The 22,755-nt window shown below is 37.8% G+C and overlaps 1 protein-coding gene across 1 annotated transcript in view; it reads right to left on the bottom strand.

Moving 5' to 3' along the window:
* The window catches only part of LOC148414789 (ephrin type-A receptor 3-like), a 109,517-nt gene that overhangs the window by 10,356 nt on the left and 76,406 nt on the right, over window positions 1–22,755 (bottom strand). The window contains exons 11-13 of the mRNA XM_088428800.1: window positions 14,688–14,755; window positions 13,997–14,122; window positions 13,187–13,372 (exon numbers count right to left, since the gene is read on the bottom strand). Of these exons, the coding sequence (XP_088284926.1) occupies window positions 13,187–13,372; window positions 13,997–14,122; window positions 14,688–14,755 (380 nt within the window). The remainder of the gene's footprint in view (window positions 1–13,186; window positions 13,373–13,996; window positions 14,123–14,687; window positions 14,756–22,755) is intronic.

The following is a 22,755-nucleotide window of genomic DNA, read 5'->3' as shown; positions in this document are numbered from 1 at the left end:
CGGTGTGTGCGTTTGTGTGTGTGTGTGTGGGGGGGGGGGGGGGGGGGGGGGTGTTTAAGGGGTTCTCCTGAGATCTCATGAATACTAATCAGCCTCAAGGGAAAGGAGATGTGGGGGTTTTGCGGTTCAATCAATGTGCACCTGCACATATATGTTTATGTGTGTGTGTCTAACGGTGACTGACAGGCCCAGTGCACTACACCCCTCTGCATGGCATCTGGTCGGGCTTACAAATGACTAACAAAGTAGATGCAATCACATGTACACACAAACACACACACTCTAAAACAGCAACCATTTCTTTTTGTCCCAGCTTTGCCAATCACAAACAAGTTGGTTTTTTTGTACTATCAGGAACTCCATTTAAGGAAGGGGCCTTCCTTCTCAGTTCTGTACTTTATGTACACTAAATTGATTCCACATTTAATTAAATTTGATAGCTGACAGATTGTGGCTGGTAAAATTGTGCTGCAAAGTCAACAACAAAATATATGTGACCGTAAAGATATGTAACTGAAGCGTTTTGGTTCAAAAATACAAGGTGTGAAGCTAGTTGACAGGGAACCTCTATAAAGGAAATTCATACTTGAGAAAGACTAAGAAAGCACTGTGAAAGCAACTTTATTCTTGAAGGTAACAGTAAATTGTGAGATGGAACAGAAGAACAGAAGATGTAAGAAGCAAAACAGAGGGAATTAGAATAAGAAGAATTAGAAATGTGGATAGTGAATGGCGGGTCCCCAGGACAGAGCCATGGGGCACACCTGAAGTGATTGGGGAAGGGGACAAATGGAAAGGACCTGAGCTGGATGAACTGAGAACAGTCTTAGAGGTAGGAATGAAAGCGGTCTCCAAAGAGAAAGCTGTGTGACTGACGAATTGATCACATCATCAAATTTCAAAATATTCTTTTTTTTTTATAATGTTTTTATAAAATCCAATCATCTCTGATAATCAGGCATCTGAAATTTATGACTGGATTGTTTTTGTGGAGTTGAAGTCGGTGCAAGGAAGAAGAGTGTGGCAAAGTTGGTCGTCGAGAGGAATGCCATTTGGATTTGTGGTTTTCTTTAGATTAATTTCCCTACGTTAACCCTTCGTTTTCACAAAAAAAAGGTTACTGCTATACACCCGCTTGTCTTAGTTTAGTTGTCAAAGAAAACACACAGTATGTTTGTGTTTTTAGTTATAGGCAGACTTTTGGTGAGTTTTCTAATTGCTGATGTGAGGATCTTAGTGCCGTGTTTCCAAATGGGTGTGTATAGCACTTGTAATTTTGTTGAATTTGAAGAAAGAACTTGCATAAAAACCAAGACCATCTCAGTTAAAACAGTGTCAAACTTTTCTATGCCGTACGTGTCTGATTTATTACATTTTGTAACCCCATTTGTACTGGTATTTCTTGGCATATTGTATTCAGCAAAATAGATTTTATATACCTCCTAGTTTCACTTAATTTGCTCTTAATTTGAAAAGAAAAAACTCTTGTCGGTGTTAAAAAGCATTAAATTTGATTTTGATACCTGCAGAAACCCTGTTAAAGTCTCATGTTCCCCCTAAAGCGCCTTCACATACATCCAGGGTTACATATACCCCCTTTAGAGAACCACACCTCTAGAACATAGGAGAGAGCAGATAAGAAAAAAAAAAAAACAATAAACGAGGAAAGGAGCTGAGAAGAATAAATGTTCATGAAGAGCATATGTGAGGGAGTTGGAGGTCAGAATCTTGTCATGAGAAGGCAGAACAACACCACAGAGGCCTCGAGTTAGATGGTAGGTAAAGGCAGCAATGCATCACCTTAAATGAATTCACTATCTGTACAGCAAACACAAAGACACACACGTGAGAACACACACACAGAGCCGTGGGTCTCTGGTGGTGGTGTCTTCTTTGACAGTAACATTAGTCTCAGGGATAAAAGTGAACGGGAATTGGATTTTCTTATGCTGAGGGTGAGGACTGCTGGTCACATTTATCTCCACATTGTGTGTTTCTTTGTGTAGTGTTTATTACTTTGTGTTCCCACATTGTTCTGTGTGTCTGCAAACTGGTTTCGGGGCATAGCAAGTGGAAATGGAGACAACGAAAGTGTTCAAACAACAGTCGGCGGGGTTTACAGAGATGGAAAGGAGTGTTACCCGTGTATGTGATTGGTCCACATTATTTGTACTAGTGTGTATCCAGTGCGAACTTGTACTGTGTTTACAGTGTATATAGGATTAGCAGAGGTGGCAGAATTACTCAAAATCTACAGTTAAATATCAGTACTGATAAGGTGAAAAACAGTCCAGTAAATGTACAAAAAAACTACTGATTCAACTTCCCTTTTCAAGTTAAAGTAAAAAAGAGGATGGATTATGAAATGTACAGTGCTACTTTTACTTACGAAATTAAATTACTCTAGAAGTCGTCATATCGGCATGTAACTTTTTTTGTTGAAAGCACGTTTTACATGTAGATAGCCTAATTCTTTCCAAGCCCCCCAATTACTCGTAAACCCTTTAAATTAATCATATAATTGTAGTTGCAATATGAATGCAGTTCATTTATTTGCCTTGAGATGGCGCTGGTGTATTGTTGGTGCGTACAGAGAACATGATTAAGTTTCGGTAGTTTTTTTCGTACATTTTCATTTCACATTTTTCGTGATACAGATTTCGTTTACAAGTGTACAGGAGCAATACAATTTATTCAAGGATAATTTTAAGGATTGAAGTTGACTGAAGTTTAGTTTAAGGGCATACAAAGTAGTTATGTTTTCAGTCTTTTCACTAACATGCTAAAGTCATGCTGTTGACACTAACATCAGAGGTGACATCACACTCGTGAACTAGCAATTCAAGAGGACGTTTTCAGCAGTTTGTTTACACCCCCCCAAAGTGGTATGTATGCGTTTTTACGCGTGTACTGTAAAATCTTAGCCGTAACTAATGTCACTTTTATGTTTGTTAGTTTATCGGTGGGCAGCATAGTGGAACAGTGTTTACTAGTTCAATTTCCACTTGTCCCCACCTTCCTGTGTGGAATTTGCATTTTCCCCCCGTGATCATTCCGACATTCCAAAAACATGCATGGTAGGTATTTTGCAAACTCCAAATTGCCCTTAGGTGTGATTGTGAAGGTGAATGCTTATTCATCTCCTTGTGCCCTGCAATTGGCTGGCAACCAGTTCAGGTTTGCCAGACATCTGGTGACCAGAAAAAAAATACAATTAATTGGTCACAAAATATATGTATATATTTAATTGTTTTTAATGAGCTAATGAAGTTAAATTATCTTTATTATCTTCAACATTTAACCATTAATTTTTAGACCAACACAATTTACGTATGCTAAATGGATAGCAATCACGGTTACCATTAGCATGCTTACAATTACCACTTAAGGTCAACAGAGACTAACTACCATTTAGTTCACACATCCGTTATGTTATATGTACATTACACATGTATTAGTGTATTTAAAGTCACTTACAGACAATACTACAATAATTGTCCTCAGAGTGGAACTGCTTGTTAGCGACAAGGAAATCAATGACCTCCCTAACCCTGCTTCTTCTTCTTCTTGACAAACCGACTGGGCACATTTCGTGCATGACTGCCCTCTCTCATTTAAAACCCCTAAAACCAAGTCACTATAAATTGTTTGCAGTGGCAAGTTATATTCTTGGATAATACAGGCCAAGTGCTTTTTGGGTAGTTCACAACTTTCTTTTCAGAAGTTCCATGTGCTAATACTGTCTTTAATGAAAACCCTCTTACCACTAAACTTAAACTTAAGCAAATAGCATTACACACAAAAGTGATGCATCAAGACAACGAACGGAGCAGGCAAGTTATGTCAAGACAGTCTTTGCATATGGGTGTTCTCTAAGTGTGGAAAAAGACAAAGCACGACTGTGGAATGCCAGTTTTATTTTGAACATGATTTATGTCACTGTTTTAAATTTTGCTTGTTTTAATAAATGCTTTTTTTTTTTTTTTTTTTTTCCTTGCCACCACTGCAAGGAAGAAGGTTATTTTCAGTTGACTACCAAACCTGGTCCACTTTCATACCAGCGCTAGCAATAATTTCTTTCTAAATGAAATGAAAGAATAAATAAATACATAAATATGCAAATCATTTTTCTTGATTCAACAGGATAATGAATCCGCTACAGAACTACAGAAACGGGCCAATTTTAAATTAAGCTAAGTCTAAAAAAAAAAAAAAAAAAAAAAATCAGTCAATTATCAAACATGAGTGTCGAGTGATCATTGATTATTTTGACAATTGTTGCAGCTCTAACAGCAAGTATTTGTACTTTGTTGCTTCCAACCACTGAGCACGCTAGCTCTGTGAAGCCATGGGAGTTTTACAAATCCACCATCCATTACAAAGTCATACCTCCCAATACCATTCCTTCCAACACTGACAGCAAGAAATTGAACAACAAAACATAGCTTGTGTGTGCCTGTACACTCATATGCTGCCCGTGAAGTATAGACTATTACCTGTAGGCCGACAGTGTTAGCTGTACCAGGAGAGAGGCACAATGAAACACATTCATCCTGTTGTCTCAGCATAGATGCTCAATATGAACGCACACAAGCGTGTGCACACAACCACTCTTACACATGCACATACACATTGATACAGTGACACACACCATCACCCGCCATCATCTGGACACCTGCCATACTAAATTATCCTTGCAAGTGACAGATAACAGAGGTTACCAATAAAGTCGACCACACACACTCCAGCTCAGCACATTCGCACGGTCCTTCTCGTTGACTCAGGTGTGCACACACACACGCACGTTACACAATGAATCCTTTTCATTTCCCAGAGCGACTCCATCCACTTTTCAAACTAAAATAGCACACACTTGCAGGTTGGAGCATGTCACGAAGCCCCACTTTGCCAAATACTCTTGAAAGCACATAATTAACTAATCACATCCCTATTCATTCACATTTAATACCTTTCATCACGCTGAGAAATAAGTCAGAGTTCTGAAGGTTGTGTGTGAGTAGGTGTGTGTGTGATTGGCTATTGACATTCTGCCAGGTGGGGTGTCAAGGAATGGATCAGCGACAACTTTCATGGAAGTAAGTGTTATCTATCTTTTCTTGGGCGAAAGGCGGTGATTATCACAGTGGGTGCGTGTGAGTTGATACTAGTATTAATCAAATAAGCACCCGTGCTCGAAGTAAGAAAAAAAGGTCACCAACATCCATGACCAGTTTTTTTGGACAGAGCATAAGTGGAAAACAACAGTATAATTTGGGTTTACGCTGTAAATTAAGACTAAAAAGGAGTAAATCCAGGCAAAGTGGTTAATCATGCGAATACGTCAAACCTTCCTGGGATAATGGCGGGGCACTAAGCTAACTTGCTAACCAGCTATGTTAATGTTTAGCTAGTGTGGCTGAAGGATGTTGGTCAAAGTCGGTAATCCTCCCATAGTAGCAAAATAACTACACGTCTGACAAGCATTGCTGTAATTAAAAGAGGACGTGGAAGTGGCAAATCCCAGGGAGAATAAACATAAATGAAAAGTAATGCTAACTGCATAGCTAACAAACTAGTGAAACTCCACGTAAGTGGTTATCATTGTTGTTTGTAGGTACTTGGAAATTGTGACGCTACTGCAGCTCCCATGTCGTCGCTCGATAACTTTTTAACACCTCCAACGCTTTGGTTGAGAAAATATAGTTTCCGGAGGATAGCTCTGATTGTTCAGTCAGGGAATTGCCACTACTTTAAAAATTCTATGTATTTCAAGGTAACACTTTGTGGCTGGATCGATTTTGTTCAAAAATAACAATTTTCAGGGGATCCAATGTTCAAGGTAATATTCAGCAACTGGGCTACCCCATACTTCCAAATATGATAAATATGAGTATTTGTAACTCATAAAATATCATCCGACATTGGTTCATCTGCGTCCATCGAAGCACACCCTATTTTGATTGTCTCTTGAGTTCATTACGTGAATCCGGAAAACAGAAAATCTATCGGAAAATTATGCTCCAGCACCTTGACTTTACAAATTTGCATATATGAATACATGTATCTGTAGTTACATTATTAAAATGTGATTAACTGATGTCGAGTTTCCCTACTCTATGCAAATATCAATGTTAGTTTAGCACGTTATAATCGGGTGTGATCAAAATTTGAATGATGTAAATCCAATTGATTATTTCAATATACTTGGGGAACTCCTCCTCCTCCTCAACAGTACTTCTATTTTGAGCCAAGCAAACCTGTGCTGTGAATAAAAGAGCAATAGACGTGATGGAAACAACACATATGGTCTAGCGGGTAAATCTAATTATAGTGTAAAGTGACGAGTGTTTGTATACAATTACAATTATGTTACGAGCGGCTTTGTGCCAGTGGCCTGCAATGCGGCGTTATCGAATTAGTTTTGAAGTACGAGAGAGAAAATTAAATAATTTCTCTATTGATTAATGAGAATATTCTGAACTAAATGGTACACGGCTTGAAAACAGGACAGATCTTTGTTCTGGGAAGCGCCATGCGAGGCCGGGTGGGAGGGGGTGCTGCAAAACAGGTAGACAGAAATTCAATAAGCTTATCTCGTCGCCTCTCTCCACCTCCCCCTCCTCTCATTTCCTCACGTTCATCTCCTCCTCGTCCATCCTCTCGCCCGCCCGCCCTTCTCACGCTGAAATCTCTGAGCACATCTTCTCCGTCACCCTCATTTGTTCTCAAGTCTTATCCTGTCTAATTTCCTCGCTCTTGTATCCCATCTCATCTCTTCCACCCCGCCTCATCTTCCCTCCATCCTGCAACCATCATCACCTTTTCCTCTTGTCTTAACTCCCCCTCATTTGCCTCTGCACTCCATTCCCCACAGATCTGCACGTGAACATTTCCAAACAGCTTTCACGTATCGTTTTACTAGAAAAGACACATTTTGGAGGTAATCACAATTGGAATGAAGCCTGCGTGCAGTTTTGCCACTTTAACTGCACCTTTGCGAAGCGGCACAATGCGTCGACGTTATTTGATGGAACGGAGTGCCATAATTGAAGGTTTTCTCCAATGAGCTGATTGTCGCAGCATTTTTTAAAAAACGCACGAGCGGCGCGGGTGGATCAAATTAGAGATGTGGAGAATGAGATGAAGGGATGATGAGAGGAGGGAAGCAGATTGTGGCGTTTTTCCTGATGTGCAGATAGAGAGGGTGTTTTTTTTTTTTCCCTTTCTTCTTGCATGTGGCCCACCAATCAGCAAGACAATAGCAACAATCAGATGACAGACAGCAGAGATGCTTATTAGGGTGGAAGATGTCTGGAGCTGAAGGCTTATGTGCTTGTAAGATGATAGAGCGCAGGCATAAAGGATGACAAACGCCGAAATTGAAAAGATTGAAGCCAAAATGCACTTCAGTGCACACTCCACACAAAATACTGCACAAAATAACAATAAATACTAACAAAGACTCGTTTTCTTTTTATGTCAGTAAGAAAAGTAACTCAGTAGTTTTAAATGGAGGTGCAACAATTTATCAATCATCTTTGTGATTGATAAAAATTTTTAGTCCTCAACTACAAATTGAATCACCATTATTTTTTATTTTAGTTTTAGAACTTTTCAAATGCTTATAAGCTTAGCTTCTCAACAGTAAATATTTTCCAATTTATTTAGTCATTAATTAAAGTGCACTTATCATTGTGTCAAATTCAAATAATACATTTTGTTAGCATCGGGCAATAATCGTAAAAAAATACAAACTTCTTTTCAGTCTATAGGTGTGCGGTTGCCATTTTTCCAGATTTAAGATCTAAAGTGTTGACCAATCTAAAATTGATGTCGTTTTTCGGGTCCCCTCCATTTTATTAGAAATTTCAGGATTACAGCAGTGGCAACAATTTGCTTTTCCTTGGGAAAAAATATGATCAACATTTTTGCCAATTTTACAACATGCTCCAGGCCAAAACACATAATTTGTATAGTTGTGCATTTTTTGCTTTTAGTTTGAAAATGTACTTTTCTTTTTTTCGTTTTTTTTTCTTTACCAATCCCTCAAGTAAACCAAACAAACAAAAAAATCATCAACAGATTAATAATTTAGCCCCAAAAAGTTTAGATCATTTTCACAGTAAGGCGTTTTTGATAACGCATAGAACATTTGTTCTACTTTTTTTGGTTTTGGTATTTGTAATTGGTGTAAATAATATGAACATTTTCTTACTCCATTTGAATACCCAGAAACAGTGAATGAGACCATGGTAATCCATAAATGCATTTGCTACATTAAAGAATTAATCAAAGAGTTAGTACGCAGCAGTTGAATGGCATTAATAACGTTTACTTGTCAGGTTCCATCTGCATAATGTGGAACTACCTAAACTAAATTATGTTCTCTGAACGCACCAGCAATACACCAAGTGCAATGCAATAAAAAGGCCAGTGCACATTTTGCCAAGGCGACATAGAAATTAGGATAATTTTGATAAACCTTTGATAAGATACTTCTAAATATTTTAATAATGGGAGTTATGGGTTTCTGCTGACAGCAGTAAATTTGAGCACTTTCTTGCTTTTGCACATTATTTCGCACAATAAATAATTCAAATAGAAAATAAACATTTTGTGTTTTGTTTACACCACAATTTAGAACACTCATAAGAGTTTCTCCTGTTTCTGAAGTACTAACTGCAATGACTCCTTCCCCCTTTGAAATCTAGTTAGCAACTCAACCTTCTTGAACCCACCTGAGCCCAGTGCATGCTGGGTCAGCCCGGCTGATTACATACTGAGGATGGTGTAAAGGGACCAGCTGGTGCCAGAAAAAAAGGCCTGAAGGAATTATTGACCCATCTGATCTGGGCCATCAGCAGCCGACCCAGCCCACACATGCACACCTTAGGCTGTGACCTGTGAAATGACATCCCGCTAGTGAGATTTGTTTCGGAGGAGCTCTATCAAGCTCTCAATGTGCCGTGACAGCGGGGGGAACTGAATAAACCAATTTGAAAACTCAAAAAGAGAAAGCAATTAAAAGCACATTTTTTTTTCTCTAATACAAGTGTAGTTGGAGTTAACCCACACTATTTTAGATATTTTCAAGCCATCGTGTGTTTTTTTTTTTTTTTTTTTTCACTATAAAGGCAAGTAGGTTTTAGCTTGTGCGCCTTTGGTTTATGACAAAATTGTCCCACAAGATGGCGGCCGGAACTGAGCAACAGGAACACAAGCAGCATAATTAAGAACAAGAGATCACGATTCTGTATAAAACAGTACTATATTTTAAAGGGGAGATTAAATCGTTTATTTGACTTAGAATATGTTCTATGGTTCCAAAACACAGTATTCTCATGAATATTACGTAGGTGGAAAACTAATTTAGAAGCAAAATCTTTAAAATCATTTCAGCAGGTGGCCATTTTGCCACTTGCTGTTGACTGAAAATGGCATAAAAGTTGCTCAGGTATCAATCAATCGGAGCTCAACTGTTCCTGAGTTTGGTCTTGTCATTTTCACAAGCTAAGCCATGATTGGTTGTTTACTTGTCTTAAACAAATACAATATTAACTAGAATACTGTGTTTAGTTGAGTAGGGCTGCATAGAACACATTTTTGTAAAAGCAAAAAAATCGGGTTGAGTTCCCCACTAGTATTTGTTGCTCACAATCAACAGAACAAATATGTATCCGCAAAAATTGAAGTATGTGATCTTTGTAGGTGTTACTGCATGTTCAAGTAGCATTTGAAGTTAGTCCTTCTGGTTTTGTACTGTATGTTAGCAGTAAACTAGCAACATTCGATAATGTGGTACCGATGAAAAGTTTGCTGATTAGCAATTCATTGTTACATTTTATTTTGTTTTATTTGTGAGTTACAGTACATTTTCATTTTTAGTGACATAGTGGAAAAGTTTGAATTTAGGTAAATCTTTCGCTTTCCTCAAAGTGATTGTATACAATATTTGCATGTTTTGCTCTTTGTTAAATGCTCACTTATACAAAGCAATTCTTACTATGTTTGGGTACGCTTGACACATTAAGTCCAGTTTGTTTAACTAATTAGAGTGCTCTCACACTTTAGTGGCAACAGTCCCCAAGTTTGTCCTGGCCCTGACTCAATTACTTATTTGTCATGGGTACCCGGACTGCTAGTTGTCTATAATCAATGCATTCCTCCCACACGGTATTAATGATAACAGACACTTTGCATAATAGAAGTAAACACAACTGCATAGCCTCAAAGTCAGAAAATTCTCAATACCACAATGTTATATTACATAGTGCTCAGAATATAAATTGTGGTGCACCATTACACATTAATCATTATAATTAGCAAGCACAATACATGTGTTTTATTGATATTGTGAGAATTTGTTCAAAATGACTTGGCCATGTATGATCTTAGGTTAATGAAAGGATCAAATTCTCAAAAAAAAAAAAAGACCTAACAGACGAGTTTATGTAACCCACCTGCATTCAAAAGGTCACGTTTAACATCACACATTATTTAGAAAAAGCTAATAGGACATTTGCTTTTCATCACTTAAATGCACAACTAGTGAATATTCATGAAGGCAAATAAAATCACGTCCAATTAATGTTACGAATTAGTGTAATTCATGCATATGCAGTCACTCTTGTTGCTGACCAGATGCTGTGCTTAAGCGTAGGCCGTGCTTTTAAACGTGTTTTCCTACTATTGAGAGTAAAAACGTGGTTGTTGATGAGCATGCGTAGCAAACAATCATCCAAAGAAAGTCATTTTGAAGATGCTAACAAGTTAAGGAAATGTGGCGCTCTGATTTGTTTTCATTTTTGCTCATATGCCGTTTGATCACGTTTCTCTGCGAAGAATATTTTCCAGTCTGCTTGTTCTAAGTAGGTGACTCTCTTCAGGCTTCAATATACAATTTAAAAAGAACACCAACATGGAGTGCAGAATATTCAACAGAACATGATTCCATTTGTGAATGATACACCCTTGTGTAGTGCAATTTTCAAAGAGGTGAGGCTACATTTGAATCTTATTAGCAATTTTAATGCTGCAATTTCCCCTTTTAACTTTAATGCCATCAGTCCCTGACTGGCTTCATGACATTGTTTTTTCGGATCTCAATGTTCTCACTGCATGATAAAAGCTTATTACTTGGCAGGGGAATGTCTCTTTCAGCCAATCCCCCTCGGTTTTCAAACAGCACTGACCCAACAAGTGTTGCATGTTGGCTCACTTGATTCTTCCATCATCATTCAACATCGCCAGCACTTTGAGAGGCTTTGTCTAAAAGTGGCTTAACAGCTTCAACTTAATTCATTATTGTAATGACTTTAGAATATTAATTTCAAAACCAAAATCACCTCAGTCTAATTCATATTTAAGAAGTGTATTTGTTTTAGACACATGGCTCAAAAATTCAATTTTATACCATAAAAACAAGCTTTTTTTCTAAAAAGAACTAAAATGCTACATGTTGGCACCAACACCTGTTTTTATTGTTATTATTATTATTATAATGCATGTATTTATAGATAAAGGCTGTCCATCTCTGCAATATATAATTTATGTATGTAAATATTTAAGTACATGTTAAGGCTCTCTGAAGTCCAAGCTGTTGAATTAAATTTAAAGAATTAACAAGTTGTCAGTATCATCAAATCAATTTGTATTTGGTGTGCAGCTCTCATACAATTAGATGTGTATTGATACAGTGAGTGTGATATGATGCGAGGGGGGTCCACTTAAAAAAAAAAAGTTTTAAAAAAGAACTAAACAAATATGGGGCAAAAAAGGACCTAAAAGGATCTAAAATTTGGGTTAATTTGATCCAAATTTCAGATTTGTTTTAATAAAACCCAATTTTGAGGGGTTGTTTAGAACAAAACAACCCAAAACGTTGGGTCAAATTAGTCCCTTTTTTGATTCACAATTGAGTTATTTTTAACCTAGCTGTTGTGTATATTTAAATTGATAAAAAAAAAAAAAAAAATCAAATGAGATCAAAAACAGTTACCCTCGTTTGTTGGTTTGTTTTCGCACAGCTATAAATCTGTATAAATCAGTGATACATTCAAATATAGACAAATCAGAGGTCTGTAACGTCATGGGACGGATTCTGTTCAACCTTTAAGTTTCAACTGTAATTACAGCGCATTACCTCTTTGTATAAGAGCCTAAGTATTGATTGATAAAAGGTTGGCCCCACTGCAACAACTAGCACGCAATCCCTTTCTGCTTTCATTAGAACAACATCAGGGCATGTCATCTGCTGGTGAAAAGGTAGCGAGCAAGAGATGAAGATGAAGAGATAGACTGAAAGAGAGAGGGGAGACAAAATGAGAAGATAAGACCGACACTAAGAGAGAAAGCCGCAGTGCGAGATGGACATACGAGACAAGGAGATAGATAGAACGAGAGCGAGTGATTGCCGGAGCGGGCTCCAGAGATAACCAATCAGCTCTGTTGTTGAACCCGGCCTGTGTCGCTCACCTACACACACGCACACATGCTGGCACTCACTATGGCTTGGACACAATTGCGAAGTAAACAAGTGGCTATTTGAGGGGTGCGGACAGTCGCGGTTGCCATGCGTCATGAAGGCGTAACCATGGTAACGGAGCAAGGGTCAGCCCATGCTTACAACAGCAGTGTGTGGCACTGCACGTGCAGGGGTACACTGCAAATTCGGTTAACATGAATAGTATTGCTTCAAACCATAAAGCGATACATTGAATATTCATTTGTGCTTCACGTATTTCAGGTACGGTGGAACCTTAGTTCATGACCTTAATGTATTCCTAAACTGAGGTCCTTGCCAACTGACGCCCTTTTTATTGCTAATCTTAGTGAATTTTACTCTTAAATTAAGCATTTAACAAATAATTAGTTGTTGTGTAATGAAAATACATTTTTTCCAAAATGGCAAACTTGTTCAACTATTACCATTGTATTGTGAGAGTAAACCATTATCTACACTTTCATTCATTAAAAGATTCATTAAAAGTTTGAATTAAAAAGAAAAAGAAAAAACATTACTTATTGCTTATGAGGTTTTGGGCCAACATCAGTGAGATGAATGAACCATTTACAGCCAGCTGATTTTCATGGTTTCTCGAAACAAAGAATCAAAATTCCATTGTAGTAAACAAGGACTGCGTACTCATACCATAACAAAAGCTAAACACACATGAATATGACTTACATTTCGTGACTACGCCCTCCAGCCTGATGATGTTCGGATGGTCAAATTGTCCCATGATGGAGGCCTCCGACAGGAAGTCCCGCCTTTGTTTGTCTGAGTAGCCCGCTTTCAAACTCTTGATCGCTACGTAGATCTCCCGTTTTCCTTGCACACGCAAGCGCCCGCTGCACACTTCCCCAAACTCCCCTAAAAAACACACACACAATGTTTATTTTAAAATGGAGCCAGCCCATAGTGATGTTCCACGACCACGATCAATCAAGCACACTATGACATGGATTTTTAAGCTTTTGAACATTCACATTTTATAAACAAGTCCGAATTAGCAACACGCTGGGCACATTGGCATTTTACTATAGATTGAGCATATCCCTACTAAGCTGTAATAATCACTTTTCCCACAGAATTGCTGTTTGAAGGTGTGGGAATACTGCAATATGCTAATGGGGATAATTTTCACAGTATATGTTAGCATTAGCTGACAGGCTTTCACTTGACAAAATGATCCATTTTGCTGAAATATTTTGATGTTTAAATAGACAGTGTTTAAGGATCTTTCTTGTTTTCTATCCATTTTAAAGACAATTCATTAGAGGGTGACAAAGACCTTGAAGCAGGAACATTTTATCATATTCGAAGAACTGTACAAGAAAGCCATCGTAATGTGGCAAGGAATAATAGTGCATGTGCTATATTATATGTTTAATCTTGTTGGTGTGAAACAGGAGAAGAACAAGGGATTTACTGTATTAAATTTATAATAACCAAGATGACATGACACAAACATATATTTTCAAAATCTGGTCCTACCAGCTCCAATAACTCTCTCAATACGAATATTGGTAGCATCGATCTCTTTGGCAAAGTCCCTGACCGCCTGGTTGGGGTCTTCATAGGTATGAGGATGGATGTAGGTCCGACTGCCGGGAAGCTTGACTGTGCACATGCAAATGAGGAAGAAAAGAACAGAGTGAGCAAACATCAATTGTGCTTCCACATCTCATAAATGTTACAGGAATATTAGCATATTGGGTTTATAGGGTTTAATAAAAAATACAAATTTGCCATCCCTGCAGTAACACTGTTCATGGCGAAATGTGAGTACACAGCTCAGATGGTGTTAAAACGGTTGCGTAATTAGACACATACAGTAACCACTTAGTTGGTTGTGGTGATAAAATGACACATCATTTTAACAGGAACCCATAAGGAGCCTCAACCTACATACAAAGAAACATTTGGGCAACGTTTATGCCAAGGTAAATGTCACCAATGACGTTCTTTACTGTGCATACATGAGAAGACATGTATTAAAATTTGCGCCAATTTTTTTAATGAAATACACTGCATTAGTATCCATGGTGATATGCAGGGAAATTACCGCGGTAGCAATGCAAAACGTGTTTTTCATATCTTGCAAAAAAAAAAAAAAAGCATGCATCTGTGTTTATGCAAGCTTTCGTGTTTGTACGTGTGAAGTCTATTAACGTGATGTTATTACCTCGGCCATGCTGGAACTGCATCTTTTCTTCATCTGGGTCCTGCTTGGCTTTGATATATCCACAGTGCCTGCAAAACAAATACCCAGCTGGGTGAGGATCCTGCTGGATGAACACATGCACACACGCAAACCCATTTGTACACTTTCTCTACCAGGATAAAACTCATGACAGAGAAAGTACAAGTATGCATCCATTAACCTTAAAATATGTAACCTACATTCAAAAGAAAAATCAAGTCTAATTTTTTTTTCACCAGCTTCAATGCACCCCCACTAGTCTAAACATAACGTTCTGATTAATATTCCATTTGTGGTATAATAATTAAGCAGAAAAACAGTCATTTCTTAAATCCAGGTAAGGGTGGTTGATTTTGTCACTTGCTGTCGACTGAAAATGACATCACAGTTCCGCAGGGCTCAGTTAACGACCAATCAGTGCTTACTTGTTTTCTGAGTTTTTTCATTTGCTGTTTATAACAACACTGGACATAGACTTGACATTTTAAGATCAATGCTGATTCCTGGCAGAAAACAATATTGATTTCCGATTAATTGGCCGATTAATTAAAAAAATACTTTACATAAAATAGCATTTGTTTTCTCTGAATGCATTTCGATCGGTGTCAATTATATGCAAATTTTCTCAATCCACAGGCTGTCCTGGTACCTATTACCTGTGAACAGCAGAGGTAATAGGACAGCAATAAAAATATACGGTGTTTTCTTGCCACTTTGCTTTTCATCGCACCCGTAGTGCGTTGTTTTGCTTCTTATTTAATAAAAAAAAGAAAAAAATATTTATTACGGAAAGACAAGCTGACTGTAAACCTACAAGAAACGTGATTGGCTCCAGACGCAACATTGACCAATGAGGGCAGGAGTTAATTACAACTCCTGGGCAGGAGTGGATTATAATTTGAATATTCGAAATCCATATTTTCATCCATTTTCTATAGTTGCTTATCCTCACTAGGTAAGTGTCAGTTAAAAAATATAAATACATATCAAAAGTAGAGACTGGCCTCAAAATGTGGCCAACCTTCCTTTCTATGTCAGTTACACACTCCCCAACATCGCTGTTGCCAAATATTGAGCAAGTGTGAGTCACAGATGTTCCTACAGAGACATACGCAATCACTGCATTAATGCTCTGCAGCCCCTCTGGCCATGACCGCCTTCAGATTTACTACAGATCACACTCCCACTCTAACACACACAACCTGGCCTCTATTTTGACCCCCTACCCGTTGGTGCGCACACCCTGCGGTGTGGTATCTGTGCAACGACCAAAATATTGATCAATTGATCAAGCAGCCTGTTGTGCAGCTGTGAGGAAGTGTTTAACTGATTGTGTTACGCCGACCTTGCGTGTGTGTGTTTGTCAGTGTATTTTTCCACAATGTTGAGCATTATCTAGAAACGGGTTTAACGACCCCCATCACCCATAAACATGTGAGACTTGCTGCTCTTTTCGATTCAGCACAAATATTTCAAGACCAAACCCATAAAATAAAAAAACAATTTCACTTAATGATGAACTAAAAATGATTTAAACACAACATGGCCTCTTCTGTCGGATGGCTTGGGGAATTGAATGATAATTTGCTTGTCTTTACTTCCCCAAGGCCCGCCGCACGACATATGTGGCTGAACACGAGTGAACTGGACAACTGCCAACAAATTACAGTCGGAGAGTCATGCCCCAACACCTGGTGATTGATTCTCACACATATACCAATTTGCTGCAATGTAAAAAATAATCTCCCAAATCTGCCACTAGGTGGTGGACCAAAACAATAAATGGAGCCATATGTCAAAACAGTCTTTGCATATGAGTTTTTTGTGTTTAAATGCGGCAAGAATCGAAATGATGCTATGGTGTTCCAAGTCTGCATTGCAATAAATTGAATATTACTTGAGTTTTGTCACTCTCTCTTTTAATTGGAAACAATCACAAACTTGTGATATCCTGTTTTTATTCCTCACTTTGCGTCATTGCAAAAAAGATCCGTGTAGAAAATGCTCCGGTGGTGCTTCGTGGTTGCTATTTTCAGTCGACTTATTTTTAAAGTTGTATTATCCAACCAGGTCGACATTTTTCCCAGCCATAGTATAAACTGCCTTGGTACAGTAGGCTGGATATTGATGAGAACCGTGAAAAATTATTTTTGTTGTGAGATCAAGTGATACGATATTGTCTTTATGATGGCCTTTTCATCTACAAGGCTGTGACACCATTCATCCATGATTCTAGTGCAGATTCACAATAAAGCTAGTTACTGGTGATCTGCTATTTATGAATCCCCGTTACACTATTGCTTAATTTTCAGTGAGCCTAGATCTGAGCGCTGATAAAGGTCTTTGCGTTCCTCTGCTTATCATTTGTAAACACTTAATAGCTACCAGTCAGTAAAGGCTGCTGGGATGAAAGGAAAAACAAAACAGCTTTGGCTAAATTCGATGTTAAATGACACAGAAACAAAAATGTTAATCATATACTAAGTTGTCATTAAGTAAAAAAGCCTTTCATAGGGAAATACAGTTGTTAAATCTATCATAGTCACCGTCTTTTTTTTGTATCAAGAGTGCATTGAAACATTGACAATGATTTTACAAGTAGGGGTTGTCAAGTCTACTTTAGTCAGCGTTTGCTATTCACAACTCTTACTGTTTGTGTTTTATTTAATGCTCTTTCTTTAACAGCATAATTCCTGGCTAATTGGAAAGTAGTAATTTGTGTCAAGGAATTATATAATACAATTTATTTGAGGGCGGAACTAAGTTTAAATGAGCCTTTACGGGTAAACTTTAGGTTCTCTAAGCTACTATTAAATCATTCAGTGCTATTGATGACTTTTAATCATTCTTTACAAGGCTCCATTGGTGACTTCAGAGGTTAAAGTTTCAAGTTTTACTGGGCTCCACTGACGACTATAGAAGTCAAAGATCCATTTTACAGAGGTGAGTTAAGTGTAATAGTATAACATGAGTTATGTGTGGAGTTTGTATGTTCTCCCCGAGCCCGCGCGTGTTCTCTCCGGGTACTACGGCTTCCTCCCACACTCCAACAACATGCATGGCAGGTGTATTGGACATACTAAATTGTCCTTAGGTGTAATTGGGTGTGTGGATGTCTGTTTGGCTGGCAACCAGTTCAGGGTGTCCCAGCTGGGATAGGCACCGGCAAGCCTGCGATTCTTGTGAGGATAAGCTGCTATAGAAAATTGATGGATGGATGGTTTTGGGGGGGTAGTCGGTTATTGGCAGCTTTTCACTAATCTTGGCACCACTGTATCATCACTGTATTTCTCAATACAGTTTTTTTTTCATTTTTCAAAACTCCTTTTCAAACCAATGTCCTCTAATATGAATGAATTCCTTTCTGTCTAAACCCTAAATTCTCTTGTGAAGAGGCTCAATTCTGATTGATGCCGAATTGGGGAAGAGGCGGATCCTGGTGCTGCTCATTAAATGTCAGCCATTTGGTGTTTAATCTATGTTTTGGTTCGACACAGATGACTGCATGTGTGCACGGTTGGGAGTACACACACCACGCACACACTCTCACACACAAACAAAATATAGGCCAGTCGAGACATATTTGGGGGCAGTTAAGGCAGGGTGGGTTTGTGTCACCTGGTTATCTGCTGGGCATAAACCAGTCCATCACCATGAGGATATCATTACCCCCTTGACACACATACACACACAAATACACCCAAATGCCCCTATGGGGCATGCGGTTCGAACATATGGGGACCGAGGGACACTGAGTCACACTCCTGTGATTATCCCATGGGTGCATCCCCCAACACATGGACATGCATGTTCTGTGAAAGCAAAAGCACGCCTCTGTAGCTCCATATTTAATACGCGTGTGTGTGTGTGTGCGCACGTGCGGGTGAGCAGTGCATGGTTACAGATGTGAATGAGTGTGTCTGATGGGAAATGAACACATTTCCATAGTAATTACAGAGAGACTCATTTCTCCTCTCCAGTTAAAAGTGTCATGAATCATTAGCGCGACACTCTGAAACATGGTGTGAAACCTGACACGGCTTTGCCTTTTGTTTTCCCCCGTCGTCTGTGTTTGGGCGCCACAAACTGACTTGAAAACTGCACAGCACCCAATTAAGTATATAACCTTTGGAAACTTTTTTTCATAATTGCACATCTTGTTCAAAAATCTTGTTGGGTATTGGATTCTTCACTACAGCACATTTTCCATGAATTATTGATTTTAATGAATATAATGAGGAGCAACATGCAAACCAAAAAACGAGAAACAAAAAAAAATAATAATACATATATATCAAGGCAACAAATCAGCTTATGGAGTGGACAATCATGTCACAAGCAGCGTCCTTCCCAATCTGTGAATGACGGGTGAACATGAAATAAAACAGAGTAGCGTTGACTGGAGCTCAACACTCCTCTAATACTATTATGAAGGCCAACTTCAAAGTAACGGCTCACTACGGCTAATGGATGACAGTACATGTTGGCTTGTGATGTGATGTTTTTTGTTTGTCTTACTTGCCGGGTTTTTGTTTTGGCTTGCTCATGGTTCTGGGATAGAAGTGGAAGCTTTTCTCAACCTTATGAAATGCTTTACAGTATTTGCCTAAGAAAACGATGCCCCTCTCTTTTGTCTTTCTTTCTCATTTTTATTTGGAATATAATGGAATATAAATTCCTTTTTTCAAGCACTTGCAGCAATATTTTTTTTTTTCAATCTATCATTGTTCTTTGTGTAAAACTTCATGTTTTGGCTTTCTTTCGCAGCCAAATGAAATATTTATATTTATTTTAATTTATTTGATTTTTATTCATTTAAAGCAAAGAGCAGTTATGTATATTTTTGCTTGATTTGTACAGATTTCGATTTCGATTGATTTGTTTTTATATATCTAGCTTGGTTAATGATTCTATTGCTTAATAGGAAATCTAAATGTTCTATATACTGTATGTTGCCCCAAATATTTGTCCATTTCAGCAAGTAATAAATTGTATGTAAATTGTATGTTAAATACACCCGTCATTTCACAAAGAATAACTCTAGCATTTGACGTTGTGGTTTTTACTTTGTCTGTGTTTAACTTCCAACAAAGCTTTGCATCAATGACCTCCACAAAAAATATATATATATATGTATATATATATATATATATATATATATATATATATATATATATATATATATATATATATATATATATATATATATATATATATATATATATCATTTTTTTATTTCAACTGAAGATACAGTGGTTTGAAGCTGCTTTATTTGTGCCTTTATGATGCAACATCTCAGTTCCAAATTGCCATTTATCCATTTTCACAGCTGACTATTTGATGTGTTGGAGCAGAAAATGTGTAGGTGTCACAATAACAAAACTCAGTTTTGTCTCTTCTAGCAATTTCATGTACCAAACACGCTCCTGGTAGGAACTATTTTGGCAATATTTCACTTGTTAAGTAACTGAATGCAAGTTCGGTTTGTCATGCAAAGGTAGTGAGCCTCTGTGTTGACCACACATCACCCAGCTAGTAGACACACGTCGTATCCCCAGCCAGGTTTTACTGACCTACATATTTAAATACCGTCAGCTTGAGTCCCGATTCAGCTAAAATCCTTATTCATGCATGTCTCTTCGCTTTTGTCACTTTGTCTCATCTAGGTTGTGACAATAGCCTAAAGGTAGAATCGCGTGGGCCACAAAGTCCTCTGCTTTTTATTGTCAGTCATGCAAGGATGTCACATTGCCAAGACCGCAGGACACGCACATGCTACATCATTTATGCAACTAGCATTTGTATAACTACCCAAGACAATTGTTGCTTTAACAAATTGTTGGTGACATATTTGCAGTAAAAAATGCCCTGAACAGACAATTGTCAGATTTAGATAGGTATTTCACAGTCTATTTGTTTCCACATGAGCTAAAGTTCATAACGAAAAGGTCTGCATCCTCATTTGTTTAGTCTCAGTTTTGATCAAAGTTGTCAAAAACGACTAGTCTACAACAACTTATGATCAAACTGAATACCATTTTAATTATTGCGTGTTTAGAGCCTTTGTTTAACTTAAAATTGCCTTTAATTTCAGCTTTTCAATTAAGTCTTGTGATTTGTGTAAGCCTTCATAAAAAGCAGGCCGAATAGCTTTTGTATTTAATCAAAATATGACATTTGCAAAGGTTTTCTTTTGTTATAGGAACTTTATTGACTGAACCATCAAATACGTTTTAAACTGTTGGTGATATATATATATATATATATATATATATATATATATATATATATATATATATATATATATATATATATATATGATATTGCGTAAAGTCAATGCTTCTTTTGGCATTTCTACCAGTAAAAAGTTCATATTTTCATTAGCGTTAATTTCTAAATTGTTCTTCATGTATGATTAATACCTCCAAAAACATTTTCCACTAGTGTTAAACTGAAAATGAAATCACATTTGCTAAGGCTCATGTAATAACTCACAGCGCACATGTGATTTTCAGTCGACAGTTAGTGGAAAATGTGTTTGTCAAGGCATTTATCATACATAAGGAAGAATTTGAAATAAAATCAATTAAATTATTAATTTAAATCATTTAAATATTTATACATTAGCAGAATGTGTTTTTAAATACATTTGTTATTCAATAAAATGCGTAATTATCACATTTGGTATAAACAAAATAGTAACTTTACTGCTGAAAATCATGAAATAAGTTTAGTCCTGCTGAGGTTTTTGCACCATAAAAATATTAAATAAACAGCAATTATTTGTAAATAAACTAGGTGGGGAAAAATAAAATGGTATTTGCCAAATCAATACTCAATAGAATGATCAGTTCTAAAAATTTGCAATAGTGACAGCCCTAGTTTTGTCGTGTTGGACATTCAGCTGACACGCAACTGCTCTATACGCTTTCATTCCATTCTGCACATGCACATAGATTTAATATTAATGCATACTTAATATGAACACAAGCATACACGCGCTCAGGCGCTAATAGACCTCTATGCTGCATTGCCATCCCAGTCAAGCCCTCACCTTTCTTTCTGTTCCACTTCAGTGATGACAACAGGCTATCCCTGTCCTCCAACGCTACACACTCCACATTTGCATATCAATTTACTTTTTAATATAATACTCTGTCACTTGAGACCCATTTGTCATTCTGCTAGCGAGCTTCTCTCACAGAACTCCGTCCTCATAATATTATTGCCATAGCCCCTCCCCACTTTTCCCTTTTCTTGTCCTGTCATTCGCACTTTTACTGCCTTTATCTTTCTCGGGGTATTATTTTATTTCCTAATTCTGTCCTTTAGTGAAAACATTCCCTTGTCCAATACACCATATATCACTGCTTCCTTCCCCAGGCATCTATCCATTTATCCACTCTGGCCCATTCCTCTGTTCTCTACTCTACTGGGGCTTTGCTGTGTTTTTGATGGAAAGTGTAGACTAAAGGAGCTGGATCAGAAAGAAAGGGAAGAAAGAAAAAGAAAGGGAGTGGATACGAAGGAGTGCTGACAGGCAAGAAAGCACAATGGGGTTCCATTCCTGCATACCAACTAACAAGCAATCACATAGGGGGGAGTGAGGAGCGCAGGGGGGCAGCCATAGGAGGAAAAAAGGCGAAGGGGTGACATAAGGGATGTGGAAAGACAGAGGGTGAGGCAGCGCTTGTGCCGCAGCAACGCGGCCGGAATGTGGAATGTGAACGGCTATTGGTACCGGGAGACGAAAAGTACGAAAGTAATATGAAATGTTGGACATCACTTTGGCGTACATTTGTAGCTGCCCGGTTGCATTTATGGGAATACATCTTTCACGTGATGAGGCGTAAACTCAAGAATCAAAAAACAAGAAGAAAAAGCCCTCAGACTGTTGTGGGTCAGTTGCTAGCAGAAAATTGAAACCAAACTTGAAACTGAAAACATCAGAAATCAATTCAGTGCTACGCCACATGTTTAAGATTCACATACTTGCAGTATGCTTTCAGAATCCATCTTGAAGAAAAAAAAAATACAGTGGTACCTCAAG

Source organism: Hippichthys cyanospilos, chromosome 12, assembly GCF_059441005.1.
Source record: "Hippichthys cyanospilos isolate Australia breed blue-spotted pipefish chromosome 12, RoL_Hcya_1.0, whole genome shotgun sequence".
In the NCBI taxonomy this organism is placed as follows: Eukaryota; Metazoa; Chordata; class Actinopteri; order Syngnathiformes; family Syngnathidae; genus Hippichthys; species Hippichthys cyanospilos.
Note: the sequence above shows the minus strand (reverse complement) of the source record. Positions and strands in the feature narration are given on the sequence as shown.